The 15,309-nt window shown below is 37.2% G+C and overlaps 1 protein-coding gene across 2 annotated transcripts in view; it reads left to right on the top strand.

Moving 5' to 3' along the window:
- The window catches only part of LOC113528039 (cytochrome P450 2K1), a 30,792-nt gene that overhangs the window by 4,381 nt on the left and 11,102 nt on the right, over positions 1 to 15,309 (top strand). For both annotated transcript variants that reach the window (XR_008303243.1, XM_026916292.3), the window contains exons 2-3: positions 9,648 to 9,810; positions 13,809 to 13,958. Coding sequence is in view for 1 of the 2 variants with exons in the window: in XM_026916292.3 (XP_026772093.3) it covers positions 9,648 to 9,810; positions 13,809 to 13,958 (313 nt within the window). In the remaining variant the exon portion in view is untranslated. The remainder of the gene's footprint in view (positions 1 to 9,647; positions 9,811 to 13,808; positions 13,959 to 15,309) is intronic.

Below are 15,309 nucleotides of genomic sequence, written 5' to 3'. Positions count from 1 at the left end.
GCATAAAGGCTGGCTGAAGTTATAGCACTAAAACACGCAAAGTTTGGCTCATTATGTTTATTGCCTATTACATTTCCATATTCTGTGTGACTCATGTTACAGAGGTACTCTGCTTGTTACAGCTGCTAGACTCGAAACTCCATGGCAGTGTGCTGGGTGGCTGATGTTAGCATTTTTTTTTTTTTTTTTTTGTTTGTTTACTACTTTATTAATCCCACATGGGGCAACTGCATAGGGCATAGGCAGCACATCCCAAACTTCAATTCAAATATACATAAAAACACACACATAAAAAAAGACATTTTTACACAAATTACAACAGTACAACATGCTTCATAGTAAATTCAACCACAAGTAAGATCTAAAAAATAATTAGTGCAGGACAAATTAAGAACCATTAATACTCGTCAATACTCATTACTACAATTCAGGTTACGAATCCGAATAGCTTCTGGCACAAGAGTAGACTAATATCGATTGGTCATACACTTAATACTTCTGAGCTGCCTTCCAGAAGGCATTACCTCAAAATGCTTGTGCAATGGATGCGTGTCATCATTCATGATACTCCGAGCTTTCCTTATCACTTGTTGCTCATAAAATTCATTTAGGCTCCGCAGTGGCATACCAATAATTTTTGAACAAGTCTTAACTATGGTCTGGAGGTGATTCTTATTCTTTAGAGAAAGTGATGAAAACCAACACAAAAATGAAAAACTCAAAACGCTCTCAATAAAAGTATTATAAAATACACTCAGTATAGGTTTTTGTACACAGAAAGAATTAATTTTCCTTAAAGCAAACATTCTTTGATGAACCTTCTTAATAATAACCTCTGTGTTCTGCTGAAACTTTAAAGTCGTATCAAAAACAGTTCCAAGATATTTGTACTCCTCTACTCTATCAACCTCTTTACCCTGAATAAGACCTGGTTGCACCCTTGGAGCATTTTTTCTAAAATCAATCAACATCTCCTTTGTTTTTGTTATATTTAATCTCAACTCTGCGTCATTGCACCATGTAGTAAACTTAAGAAGTGCAAGACTATCATCATCTTTTGAGCTTGATAACAAGGATAGGAAAACTGTATCGTCTGCATATTTAACAACATAACAATTATCCTCATAACTTTTACACTCATTTGTATAGAGGATAAAAAGAATTGACGACAATACACACCCCTGTGGAGTCCCGATAGACGTGTATCTGACAAAGTGTGTCTGACAAAACTCCATTCATGCTACTGGCTGCTGCCAGTAGCAGCAGCATTCATTGTATTAAATGCTGAGGAAAAGTCAGCAAATAATAGTCTGGCAAATGAGCCCCCATTTTCCAAATGTTGCTGTAAAGTGTTCAGAAGAAAGAGTTTTGCATCATTCACGTCTCTTTTAGTGCGATAAGCAAACTGTAACGGGTCTAATTTCTCATCGGAAACTTTCATAAGCTGTAACTTAACTTCCCTTTCCAGAGCTTTCATAACTAATGAGGTTAAGGCAATGGGCCGATAATCATTAAAAGAATGTGACTTCTCTCGCTTCGGGATGGGTTCTACAATAGAGGCTTTCCATAACCGAGGAACTATGGCTTGATCCAGTGAGGCTTGAAACAATGTGTGAAACACTCCACTGAGCTGCTCTGCACAGTGGTTAAAGGTTCTGCTACATATACCATCGGGTCTGGGAGCTTTATTAAAAGGTATAGACTTCAGCTGTTTAATTATATTAGGGAGATACAGTTTCATAGGGGCAGTGGGACTCAATGTCTGTTTAAATTCTTCAAGTGCAGCACTTAAATCATGTTTTTCAAAATGCGTAAAGAACAAGTTCAAGTCACTGGCTAAGGAGTTCATATCATTTTTATTCGTTATACCTGGCCCCTTCTTGGATGTATTTATGTTCGCCATAATTTTGATACCTTGCCAGACAGCCCTCATATCACCTTGAACAAACTTTTCTTCTATTTTATTTCTATAATTTAATTTAGCAAGTCTAATCGCTCTTTTAACTTCCTTATTAATATTTTTTTTCCTCATTAGTCCCTAATAGGAATACCCTTTTTTTCATATTAAGAATATTTTTAAGCTCTTTGGTTACCCATGGCTTGTTGTTCGGAAATACTGTCAAGCTTTTTGTAGGAATAATAGAATCAACAGAAAAATCAATATAACTGGAAACCACCAAAACCTGATCATTCAAATCAGGACTATCATTTAAAAACAAGTCCCAGTCAGTACTCTCAAAGCAACTTTGCAGTTCTTTATTATCTTTTCCTCTCTTTCCTCACGCTTTACCACTGGTGTGTAGGTCGAAGCTAAAAGTATTGTATTGTGGTCAGCCGTTCCAATCGGCGGTAAAGGCATCGACTTATAGGCATCTTTGATCAGGCCATAGCACTTGTCCAAAGTCCTATTCGCCCGAGTTGCGCATGTAACATATTGAAAATATTCTTTTAAAACATTGTCCATATAACACTAATTAAAATCACCTAAGATGAATTTAGGAGAATCAGGAGCAGTGGCGTCTAATTTATGCAGAGTTTTCATCACCACATCTATGGCTGAGCCCAGTTTAGCACAAGAATGAATGTACACAACAAGAAAGTATAATTGAGGAAACTCAATTAAACTCAAACGTGGTAAATAAAATGGTTGTGTAGAGAGAACAAGCATTTAGATGTGCATAGAGCATATTTTATCTCTATCCAAACGAACCGGTCCAGAAAAGCCACTTATCCGCAGGCTATCATCATCCACAGAATCATCCAACTATGTTTCAGTCATCACTATGATGTGTGCATTCCTGTACTCATGTGAACGACTTTGACAAGGACCAAATTGTGATGGCTAGACGACTTGGTCAGAGCATCTCCAAAATGGGAGGTCTTGTGGGGTGTTCCCGGTATGCATTGGTTAGTACCTACCAAAAGTGGTCCAAGGAAGGACAACAGGTGAACCGGTGACATGGGCTCCCAAGGCTCACTGATGTGTGTGGGGAGTGAAGGCTAGTCCGTCTGGTCCGATCCCACAGAAGAGCTTCTGTAGTACAAATTGCTGAAAAAGTTAATGCTGGCTATGATAGAAAGGTGTCAGAACACACAGTGCATCACAGCATGCTGTGTATGGGGCTGTGTATCCACAGACAGGTCAAAGTGCCGATGAGCTGGAACATGGAGCAATGGAAGAAGGTGGCCTGGTCTGATGAATCAAGTTTTCTTTTACATCATGTGGACGGCTGGGTGTGTGTGCCTCGCTTACATGGGGAAGAGATGGCACCAGGATGCACTAGGGGAAGAATGCAAGCCGGCAGAAGCAGCATGATGCTCTGGACAATGTTTTGCTGGGGAATCTTGGGTCCTGGCATTCATGTGGATGTTACTTTGACATATACCACCTACCTAAACATTATTGCAGACCAAGTATACCCCTTCATGGCAGCGGTATTCCCTAATAGGCAGTGTCCCCTTTCAGCAGGATGCCCTCCCACACTGCAAAAATTGTTCAACAAGGGTTTGAGGAACATGACAAAGAGTTCAACGTGTTGACTTGGCAGATCTCAATCTGATTGAGCATCTGTAGGACAAACAAATCCAATCTGTTGGGGCCTTACAGGACTTAAAGGACCTTCTGCTAACGTCTTGTGCCAGATACCACAGCACGCCTTCAGAGGTCTTGTGGAGTCCATGCCTCAACGGGTCAGAGCTGTTTTGGTGGCACAAGGGGGGCCTACACAATATTAGGCAAATTTACCTACTAGGGTGCCCCTTCACTGGCAGATTTACCTACTAGGGTGCCCCTTTACCCTCTGTTCTGATCACACCACAGGGATAGTGAAGAGATTCGTCATGCATCTGTTTGAAGGGACCCAACCAGCATCATAATTTTTAACATTTTTCTAAACTCTGGCTAATTTGTACCTAGCTTCTGGAGTGTCCGTTGGCTCTCGGTCTGCTCCTGAGCGAGGGCTTTGAAGGACAACTGCTGGTCATTGCAGAGGTCGATCAGAGCTTGGTGTCGGGTTTAGTCAAGCCTGGCAAGGGACTTTATGATTTCACCAAGTGGGGAGGCTTTCATGGCCACAAGTGAGTCCTCTTGGTCCTTGGATTCTGCACCACTTTAGAACCTGGTGTCTGTTTGTGCAGAGGAATCCTCGGGAGGTAGGCAGAATTTCAAGAGCTCCGGGCTTGCGTATAATTTTTACTGCACACTTTCAACAACTCAACCAAAAAACAAGCCAACTGAAAAGGGGTCATCACTAGCTAGCAGACAAACACACATAAGTAGCCTATTGGTAATAAGGCACAGGTGGAAATCAACCCGCGTTAGCTGGCAGTTCCCCTGCCTCCTCTCTGTCCACAGCTGAGAGGGAGAATAAACCATAACTTCACCAGAGTGTTACTCAGAATGAAGCACTCGCATGTCACTGAGTGCAACCAGAACAGAAATATTCTATGCAAAGGGTCTCTGCATGCTTGGTTCACTGCTCCACACAATAAAAGTGGAAGATCACACTGGGTTCCACTCCAATCTTCAACTGTCCGGTTTTGGTGAGCCTATGTTCATGGTAGCCTCAGATTCCTGTTCTTGACTGACAGTAGATCACCCAATGTGATCTTCTGCTGTTGTAGCCCATCTACTTCAATGTTCAACATGTGAATTCTAAGATGCTTTTCCACTCACCACAATTGTAAAGAGCGGTTACCTCAACCTTCCTGTCACCTCGAACCAGTTCGACCATTCTCCACTGACTTCTGACAACAGGCTGTGTCCACTTGCATAACTGCCACTCACTTGATGTCTTTCATTTTTGAACCAATCTGGCCATTTTCCTCTGACCTCTCATATCAAGAAAGCATTTCCACCCACAGCATGGGTTAAATCTATGCATAAGAAGACTAACTAATGTGAACTTCCACTTGATCAATTTTAAATCATCTAATTTACATGGATTATTGGACTTTTATGTATGGAATATACTATCAAGTTTAAATTCCTTATTTTATTACATTTACAGCATAATCAGAAGTGCTTTGTAGTCTCTATCAAAAAATACATCCTCATGCTAGTTCAATAGAACAGAGACTAAGAATACTATTGAGTTGTTAATATATTTAATGCCAAAATATATACTGTATTTTTGGCATTAAATAAAGAATATAAAAACTAAAGAAAGTAAGCCAACAGAAACCCATAAATTAACACGAATAAAACTAATCATTCATTTATGACAAAAGAAATACCACCATATAAACAGAGGATGGACCAGTCCGTCTGCGCTTAGCTGTAAGCTGTAAACAAAAGCCTCAGCTGATGGAGGATTTAGTGCACATTATTATTATTATTATTAATATTATTATTATTATTATTATTATTAATAGTAGTAGTAGTAGTAGTAAATATTTTTTTAACTTCCACTTCTGCCTTTCAGCATTTACCCTGATCATTCATTTCATGCTCCCAGTTGTCTGTGCACTTGAACTTTAATGGAGGTTTTTGGGGGCGTCACTAAATGCAACTACTATACACCTGATCAAGAAACACAAAGTGGGTTCACTAAAAAAGATAACTTTACTGAAACGCTTGATATTGCAAAACATTTCACAATATAAGAACCCTAGGCTTTAAAGACAACACAAAACAAGAAATACTGAAAACAAGGCTTCCATTAAAATTAAATCATTCTGAAGTTCCTCAGACCCATATACAAATGGAGTGCCATATGTCATGCCCCATCTTAGTATGGCATGGACTGTATTAATCTTCAAGTTCAACTTTGCTACTAAAAATATGTGAAAGGAAAAAAAAATCCTTACTTACACCGATGCTCAAAAACATTATGACCATATACATGCTGTTGGTCCTCCGCGTGCCACCAAAACATCCCACAGATGCTCGACCGGAGATGTGGGGAAATTGGAGGCCAGGGCAACACCTTACACTATTCGTTATGTTCCTTACCCCAGTCCCGAACAATGGGGCTCATATATAAAAGTTTTAGTAAAGTTGTGTATTAATGTTTGTGTAAAACAAACTGAACAGAAATACTTACTAGTACTGTCCTCTCCTGGTTTAGATCATATCTCTTTGACAGACAACAATTTGATGTAATTCATAGGTTTAGTCACAGGGAAAAGAAAGTACAGCCTCCAATTCTATGTTTTTATTTATCAGAGCCTAAATAACAATTGTCTGGTCCTCCCCAACTTATAGAATCAAACAAATAACCTCAGGTGACAAAAAATACAATAGATTTCAATATGTAGTCATTTTTCCCAAAAAAGTAAACCAACATTCAGAAACCAGTTGGGAAAAATAAGTAAACCCTTCCTACATTTACAATCATTTACAAGAGGATGCCACAAAACGCGCCGGCGCGTTGGTCGACCCCAGAGGGTTAAGAGAGTAATTACCTCATTAACCTCAAGCACACTAGCAAATCGACATCTGAATGGCTAAAGAATAAAAAAATCAAGGTGTTGGAATGGCCAAAGTCCAGACTTCAACGACACTGAGATGCTGTGGTGGGATCTTAAGAGAGCTGTGTGTAAATGAATGCCCTCAAACATCAATGAACTGAAGCAATGTTGTAAAGAAGAGTGGTACAAAAATTTGTACCACTCCGAGTTGGCTTGACATGATGTACTCCCTCAGGAAGTATATCGGGAAGGGGCTTCCAACCAGGCTGAAACCATCTCCCACCCTCCCTGCCCCACCTTGGTCGCCCTGCCTCTTGGCTCTGCTAATGACATGACCCCATTGCCTGGCTCTGATGAGGATGTCAATCCATGGCCTGTCTCCATAGACAATGTCACTCAGCGGCCTGACTCCGCAGAGGGTGTCATTTGCAGGTCATGGCCTCGCCACTGATGGCCTCGTCACTCCATCTCCCTGCTTCACCGCGGATATCGCTACGCCTGGTGTCACTTTGGACTTCACTCTGCCTTCCTACTTCACTGAGGATGTCGCTATGTTCCGTTGCTCGGCTATGGACACTGCTCTGCCATCCTGCTCAGCTGAGGATGTTGCTATGCCATCCTGCTCCATTGAAGACGTTGCTCCTTTTCTCTGCTTCGCGCTGTGTGTTGCTCCCCCTTCTTGCTTTGTGGAGGACATTGTTCCCCCCGGCTTCATGGAGAGCGTCGCTCCCCCTCTAGCTTCGTGAAGAGCATCGATTCCTCCCTTGGTCTTCGGCTTTAGCTTCGTTCCCCCTGCTGGCTGCGTGGTGGCTGTTGCTCCGTGCTCAAGCTCGTCCTGGGACATCACTCCATCCCTCAGTGGTACAGAAGAGACCACCCCGCATCTGTGCCAGAGAGAGGACATCACGCGTCCTCATTCAGGCCCCGTAAGGGATGGCGCTCATATGGACTTTTTACTGCTATACGACAACTGGTCTGGGTGTCCAGGACCCCCTCCCAAACTTGTTTCGGGAGCTGCGTGTTAAGGGGGGGTTCTGTCACGGATAGGCCTGAGAGGACTACAGACTACGATTCCCATCAGCCACTGAAACAGATCACATGTCTGGTTTCACCTGTTTTACGTTTTAATTAGCACTAGTATATAAGCCACGTTTTGCACTGCACTGCTTGTCTTGCATTTGTCTTTCTTTATAGTGTTATGCTATAGTTTCATGTTTATTGTTCATGTTTGTTTCCTAGTCCTGGTACACTGCCACGAGTTCAATAGTTCTTGTTTGTGTTATGTTTTTGATTTAAACTAAACTTTCAACTGCATTTGCATTCGTCTCCACCCTGCTTTAAGTGATAGTTTAAAGAAGTTGGTGAGAACAACACAGTTGATATTTGGCCCTAATAAATAAAAACATAGAACTGAAGGAGGGTGTACTTTCATTTTCCCATGACTGTATATATGCTCCCCTTTGGCAATATCATCAGGTGGCACAGTCTGCAGTTTCACTGCTATGCTGATGAAACTCAGTTTTATATCAAACCAATCCCTCACACACACTGTCTCTTCTTGTATTAGTAGATTGTCTGATAGATCTAAAGACTTGGATGAATTCTAATTTTCTGAGGCTTAACAGTAATTAATCCGAGCTCATACTGATTGCATCCTCATCCACATGAAAGAAAATGAAGGACTACTCATTATCTATCTCGGGTTTTATTCCATCCACCTCAGCTTCGAAGCCTTGGCGTCATGTTGGACTCCACACTTCCATATCAATCACATATTAAAAACATTACTAAGACAGCTTTATTTCACCTTAGGAACATTGCCAGGATTTGTCTCTCCCTTTCCCACTCTTCAGAAGAGACGCTCATCCCTGCTTTTGTTACCTCCAGGCTTAACTACTACAATGCATTGTCTTAACAAGCTACAGTATGTGCAGAACTCAGCTGCTTACCACCCACAGAAGACCATGGGAACACATCACACCCCGTATTCCAAAAGTTACAATGGCTCCCTGTTCCTTTCTGTATACAGTACAAGATACTTCTTCTGGTCTTTATGTCTCTGCATTGTCTTGGCCCCACCTACTAATCTTGCCTCCTTCTCCTATACATGCCTGCACACACTTGCATCCTCTGACACTGAGCTGCTTGTTGTCCTGTCCTCTCGCTTCCACACCATAGGAGACAGAGCTTTTAGTGTCACTGCCCCTAAATTGTGAAATTCTCTCCTTCTCCATTTCCATGCCTGCACCTCCCATAAACATTTTAAAACTCAACTAAAAAGTCCTCTTTTCCACCTTGCATTTGCTCACACCCAGTGACTTGTACATTCAATCTTATTCTGCCTTTTATTGTTTAGTCTGCTAGGTTTTTGTGTCATAGTTATGTATACATGTTTGGATTTTTTTTCCCTTTTATATTCTTTGTTATATCTCTGGTTTTATTGTTGACTGTTTTATTGTATGTAGTATGTAGTTGTACTGTTTTAATGTTTTATTTTTAAATTTTAAAATGTTTCACTTAGTACTAAAACTGTATGATTTCTGTATGTATTTTTCTTTTAACTGTACAGTGTCTTTGGGTACCTTGAAAGGCACTTGTATTGTTATTATCATTATTATCATCATCATCATCATTATTATTATTATTACTATTATTATTATTATTATTATTATTATTATTATTATTGTTGAATCTGAATTTGCGAAAAATGCCTCCAGAAATATTTGAATATAGATACTTGATTTTTCTAAAAACTGAATTTTAAAATGCGAATCTCTGAACACACACAGCTAATTAGAATTTCGAGAAGGGTAATAAAGGGTAAATAAATACAGATGTGTGGTTTTTCAACGTAATATATTTCAATATTATGAATTCAAGTGTCCTTAATTTTCATTATTAAGAATCCAATGGCTTTTAAATTTAAAATTTATTGTTTTTTTTTTTTTATTCAAGTCTTTGTCACAAGTTTCCACATCCTTTCACTTATGTGGTATGCATATGGTTCTCACCACCTCTGGAGGTTATTGTAGAGAACACGTTTATTATAGACCAGTTGATGCTTAGTGTTTTTTTTTTTTTTTTTTTTTTTTTTTTTAAACTGCGGCCCATGCAACAGTACTGGGCAGCTGAATGTGCAAGAAGATGAGCTCTAACTGCCCTAGCTAAAGATAATCAACAAATATAAAACCAAAAAACATTCAAACTGACTTTTACTTTTTGTTTCCTTTTTTCAGATGTCAAAGAAATATGGATCAATATTCACTGTGTATCTTGGGCTTAAGAAAGTAGTTGTGTTAGCAGGATATCAAACTGTCAAACAAGCACTTGTAAATTATGCAGAGGAATTTGGAAACAGAGATATTACTCCCATTTTCTTTGACATGAGCGAAGGATATGGTAAGAGAGTCAACACTATTCTTCACTGAACAATCTAAATTTAATTTACTTATATTGTAAATAAATTTTATTTAAATGTTTTAGTTTAATTAAATGCATTCATTTTCTTTGTTTTACTCATTTATTTGTGTCAGCTTTTTCACTAAAATTGGTTGAGTATTCTAGTCTATTTGATAAGATGCATTTATGCTAATTTCATAAATTCAGAAAGCATGGTGAAAACCTTACAGCAACACTGTTCACATTAAGATGAAAACATTAGACAATTTATGGGCATTTCATGGATAAAATAAAAAAAAGCTCTGAGTTGTTATTTACAATTATGTGGTCCTTCCCAACTTCTACAAACAAATAACCATAGGTGACAACAAAAACACACAACCAATTTCAATATGTAGTTGTTGTTTTTTTTTTTTTTTTTTCAAAAAAGTAAACCAACATTCAGAAACCAGGTGTAAAATATAAGGACACCTATAATTCAGTAACATGTAGAACCACCTTTAGCAACAATAACATGAAATAAACATTTCCTGTAGGAGTTTCAGTCTCTCACTGTTTTGGAGAAATCTTGGCCTTTTTGAGACTTTTTTACAGCATTTCTTCAGTTCATTGTTGTTTGAGGGCATTCATTTATGCACAGCTCTTTTAAGATCCCTCCACAGCATCAATGGGGTTAAGGTCTGGATTTTGACTTGGCCCTTCCAACACCTTGATTTATTTTCTAGTGTGTTTGGAATCATTGTCCTGCTGCATGACATAATTTCAGCCCAGCTTAAGCTGCTGGACAGATGGCCTCGTATTTGTCTCAAATACGTGCCTCATATTTGTGTTTGGTTTTTGATCTCTTCAGTCCAAAGGATATTGTTCCAGAACATTTGTGGTTTGTTCAGATGCAATTTTGCAAGTCATGCTGCCATATTCTTTTTTGGAGAGACAAGGCTTTTTTCTAGCCACCCTTCCAAGAAAGCCATACTTGTTTAGCCTTTTTCTGATAGTGCTTTAATTTAATGTGTCTAAATAGTGCAAACACATTTAATGTGTTTTCAGAGGCCTGTAGGTCACATGATGTAGCTCTTGGGTTTTTGTTTGTATCTCTGAGCATTAAATGGTCTGACCATGGACTGAATTTGCTGGGATCCTCACTCTTGGGAAGATTGGCAACTGTCTTGAAGGTTCTCCATTTGTAAATAGTCCTTCTCACTGTAGAATGGTGAATTACAAATTGTTTGGATATGGCCTTATAACCTTTCTCAAATTGATAAGCAGCAACAGCTGCTTCTCTGAGATCATGGCTAATGTCCTTTCTTGGCATGATGTACACACATACCTGACTGCTTCAGAACACCAAACTGCAAAAAGTTCTGTTTTTATAGAGGTAGTCACAATTCTTGATGATCAACTACTCCTGTGCATTTCATTAGTAACACCTGACTACTAATTACTCTTTTAATGATTGTGATTTTTTCCCCCACCAGGTTTCTATCTAGAAAATGACTACATATTGAAATCTGCTTTTTTTTGTCACCTGAGGTTATTTATTTGTTTATTTAAAGAAGTTGGTGAGGACCACACAATTGTTATTTAGACTCTGATAAATAAAAACAGAATTAAAGGAGAGCGTACTTTCTTTTTCCCATGATTGTATAGGCGTTTTCAAGTAGTTATTTACATACGTATACTATTAAATTTTCACAGTTAATTTCATAGATAACTAGTTCACTAATGTTTGCTAATCGAGATGATTTTAATAATTTTTACAGATTATAATGATTACATTAGCCAGCTAGCTAGCATTCACTAACCTTACAAATTTTACTGCTAACATTCTATTCTTGCTATTCTATGCTTTAGCATACTTCAGATAACTGCTTAAATTAGCTAGCCTACATGATGAGATTTCTTTGACCTAAAAGATCTTTAGGTCATAACCTACTCATAAATGTTCAAAATATTTACTGTTAACATTAGATGGCTAACATGAGGTAACCTGACAGAATTTCTGAGAATTTGTTCATAAATGTTCATAATCTTCACTGCTAATTTTAGCCAGCTAACTAAAATAAATTAGACATATACATTTTTAACATATAACAAGATATTTCAGAAAGAAAAACTTTGAATACAATCACTATACTATGTCTACTTAGAAATGTTTTAGGGGTGTGTCTTTGAGTCCATATATGGAGCTACAAGGTGGTTCTGACAAGTGTTTATAGCAGGGTAGCAGTGTGCAAATTGTATGCATACTCACATAGACTTAATTTGTGCAACATTATAGGCACATGCACCACTCAAAACACTGTAAACATCTCTAGTACCATGCACCTTGCAATAGGACTGAATAAACTCTCTTATAAATGATTGTAATAAATTGCTGTCTAATGAAGCAACAAATGCAGTGTGGGTTCTGTCAGTTACTCCTCCGTATTGTGTAAAGCACCACTTATCTCTGAAACACTGATTCATTGATCATCTTTGTGAAAACAAACTTGTGATGTGGACGCCTATGTAGCTATAATGTAGCAGTAGTCCTAGAGGTTTTTATTATTACAAATAACTATTTAGACAGCACCATTTAGATATTTTAAAATGCAGCTCAATGTGCCTAAAGTGTGAAGTAAAAATAGAAATAAAGAAAGAAAATATAGTCAATAATAAAATAGGCAAATAATAATGAAATAAATTATAGTAGTGAAGGACGAAAATAACAGTACAAAAGTAAACAGTACAAAATATTAAAAATAAATTAATAATAAGCAGTAGTAAAAATAGAGTAAATAGATAATTAAAATAATACTATATCTAATTTAGTAATGTAAAAGTAAGTAAAGTAAAAGTATTGCAGTAAAGGTAGGGTAAATAACCCTAACCTTAGGTTTACAGGGTTACAATAACAATGTGAAATCTATGGATATATAATGTGTTAGTTTGTTGAATTACTCATAAAAGTGCTCTACACTGTTTACCCGATACCTTTAAATTAATTCATTAAATAAATATCCTTAAATTAAATACATTTAAACATAATTTCACCTCCAATATACTTTGGTAGATAGCTAAAATAACAGTAACTTTGTCAATGCCCAAATATTTATAGGTCAGTGTTTTCACAATAATCTTAAAATCTACAGTGAGTAAACCGATCACCAGTATGAAGAACAATCCAGTGGATTTTATTCCTTTCTTAAAACCAAGTTGACAGAAGCCATTTTTCATGTCTCATGAATTATGTTTTATTTTGACACATCATTGATAACAGGCATCAATATGGGACTTAGTTCAGGCCAGAATGCTTTTTAAAGTTCAGTATCCATCGTGGCCTGGTGATTAACCAGAAGACATTGATTTAATAGCCTCCCACACCTCATCATGGGTAAAAGAGGCATTCAAAATATTGTGATCCACCTCTGAAATAGTCGGTAGGGAGACCTCTGCCAAATAAGACGATATGTCATCATCCGAACCAGAACATTTAGAGGTGTAAAGTGATTAATAACATATTCATAAAGATTTTTATAAAACAAAAGAAGGTCATATGTAATGGCACCAAATAACAGTTTTATTGCCTTAATTTATCTTTCATTTTGCATTGATTTCTACTGATATTCTAAGAGATATTCCAAATTCATATTTTTGTTTTCTAAGGAATATATTTTTTGTATGATTTATGTGTTTTAAATGCAGTATTTATTTTGTATTTGTTAATAAGTTCCAATTAGTTTGAGTTGGTTATGATTACTTTGTTGTTCTAAATGAATAACCTCAGCCTTTTTGTGCCTGTATTTTTACCTGTAATGATGCATAGACAGTAAGATGGCCTCTTGAGGTGGCCTTCAAAGTTTCCCATTTAATTGCAGAGGAGGTGGGCGAATGCTGATTATCATTCCAGTATCGAGTATATGAACACTCATTCTGGTTCTCATTTCTGATTTATCAGGATATTTACCATTAGAAGAGCTTTCAGGTTTTCTGTTTATTAACTTCTCTTTCAACTTCAGGAATTCTGTTTAGCAATGGTGAAAACTGGAAAGAAATGAGGCGATTTTCCCTCAGCAACCTTCGAGACTTTGGGATGGGCAAAAAAAGGAGTGAGGAGAAAATCATTGAAGAAACAAACTATTTGAGGGAAGTGTTTGAAGAATTTCGGGGTAAAATCTTATTACAATAAAATGACATTAATATACAGTCAAAATGTAGTCACTATTTCACTTTTTTATTACTATTTTCTTTAAGTAATTAAGCCTAGAATTTCATTATTCACTGTCGAGGAATGCTCCTATTGCTGCATAAAGGTCAAAAGAAAGATTTCATGTATATTAAAATTGTATTGAATTAACAACAGCAAATACAGAATTAATATGTAACTATTTTAGACCGTATAATCAAAGACAGTGTGTTTTAGTTTTATCAGCATTATAGCCATTATTCATCAAAGTTGCTGTTTTTCTTATTCATCAGGTTTTATCTTTGGATTATCTGTAAAATGAAATTCAAACCTGTGCGTGTGTAAATAAATCCATGATTTGCAGCAAAATCAATGTGAGTATCCTTACCAGTAATAACAAGACGTGGATCATTGTCAGCTCATTAGTCCTACAATTCAGTAATAGGTGCATTTGTAACAAATGACTTCATGAAAAGCTGATCTGGATGCAGTGTTTTATTTGTATAAAATAAAGTTTTGTTTATTTGTTCAGAATGGAAATATTTGGACATTGACAAAGACATTGTAGTTTTAGCTGTCTACCACAGTATATTGGAGTTGAAATTAAACAATGAACTTACAGATTTAATTTTTACATTCAAATTGGGTGAACAATCAAGGAATTACAGCACTTTTTAGTGGACCAAAAGTAATTGGACAGTTGGCTGCGCATCTGTTCCATGGTCAATTATTTCACTTACAAGTAAGCAGATAAAAGGTCTAGAGTTGATTGTGGCATTTGCATTTAGAATCTGTTGCTGTTAACTCTCAATATGATGTCTAAAGAGCTGTCACTGTCAGTGAAGCAAACCATCATTAGGATGAAAATCAAAACAAACCTATCAAAGAGATAGCAAAAATCTTAAGCGTGGCCAAATCAGCTACTTGATACATTCTTAAAAAGAAAGAACCCACTGGTGAGCTCAGGAACACCAAAAGGCCCAGAAGACCATGGAAACTGTGGTGGATGACAGAAGAAAAAACTTCTTTAATTAATTAAATTAACATGTAATTTCACCTCCAATATACTGTAGTAGACAGCTCAAATAACAACAAATTTGTCATTGCCCAAATATTTATGGACCTGACCATATATTTATATCAAAAGCTTTAAGTAAACAGACTTCTGTTAAATCTGACCTATTCAAATTCTAACATGTAAGTACAATATAAGTATAAGTACAGTTTACGTAACTACCCACTGGCAAGGTTGGAAACCATTGCAAATTTGTAATGGATTTTGGCCTTAAACACTCTCATAATTGTTTATATACTCCTATATGATACCATTAACT

Source organism: Pangasianodon hypophthalmus, chromosome 13 (genome assembly GCF_027358585.1).
Source record: "Pangasianodon hypophthalmus isolate fPanHyp1 chromosome 13, fPanHyp1.pri, whole genome shotgun sequence".
Taxonomy (NCBI): domain Eukaryota; kingdom Metazoa; phylum Chordata; class Actinopteri; order Siluriformes; family Pangasiidae; genus Pangasianodon; species Pangasianodon hypophthalmus.
The sequence above is the reverse complement of the archived record's forward strand: the minus strand, read 5'-3'. Positions and strand labels throughout refer to the sequence as shown.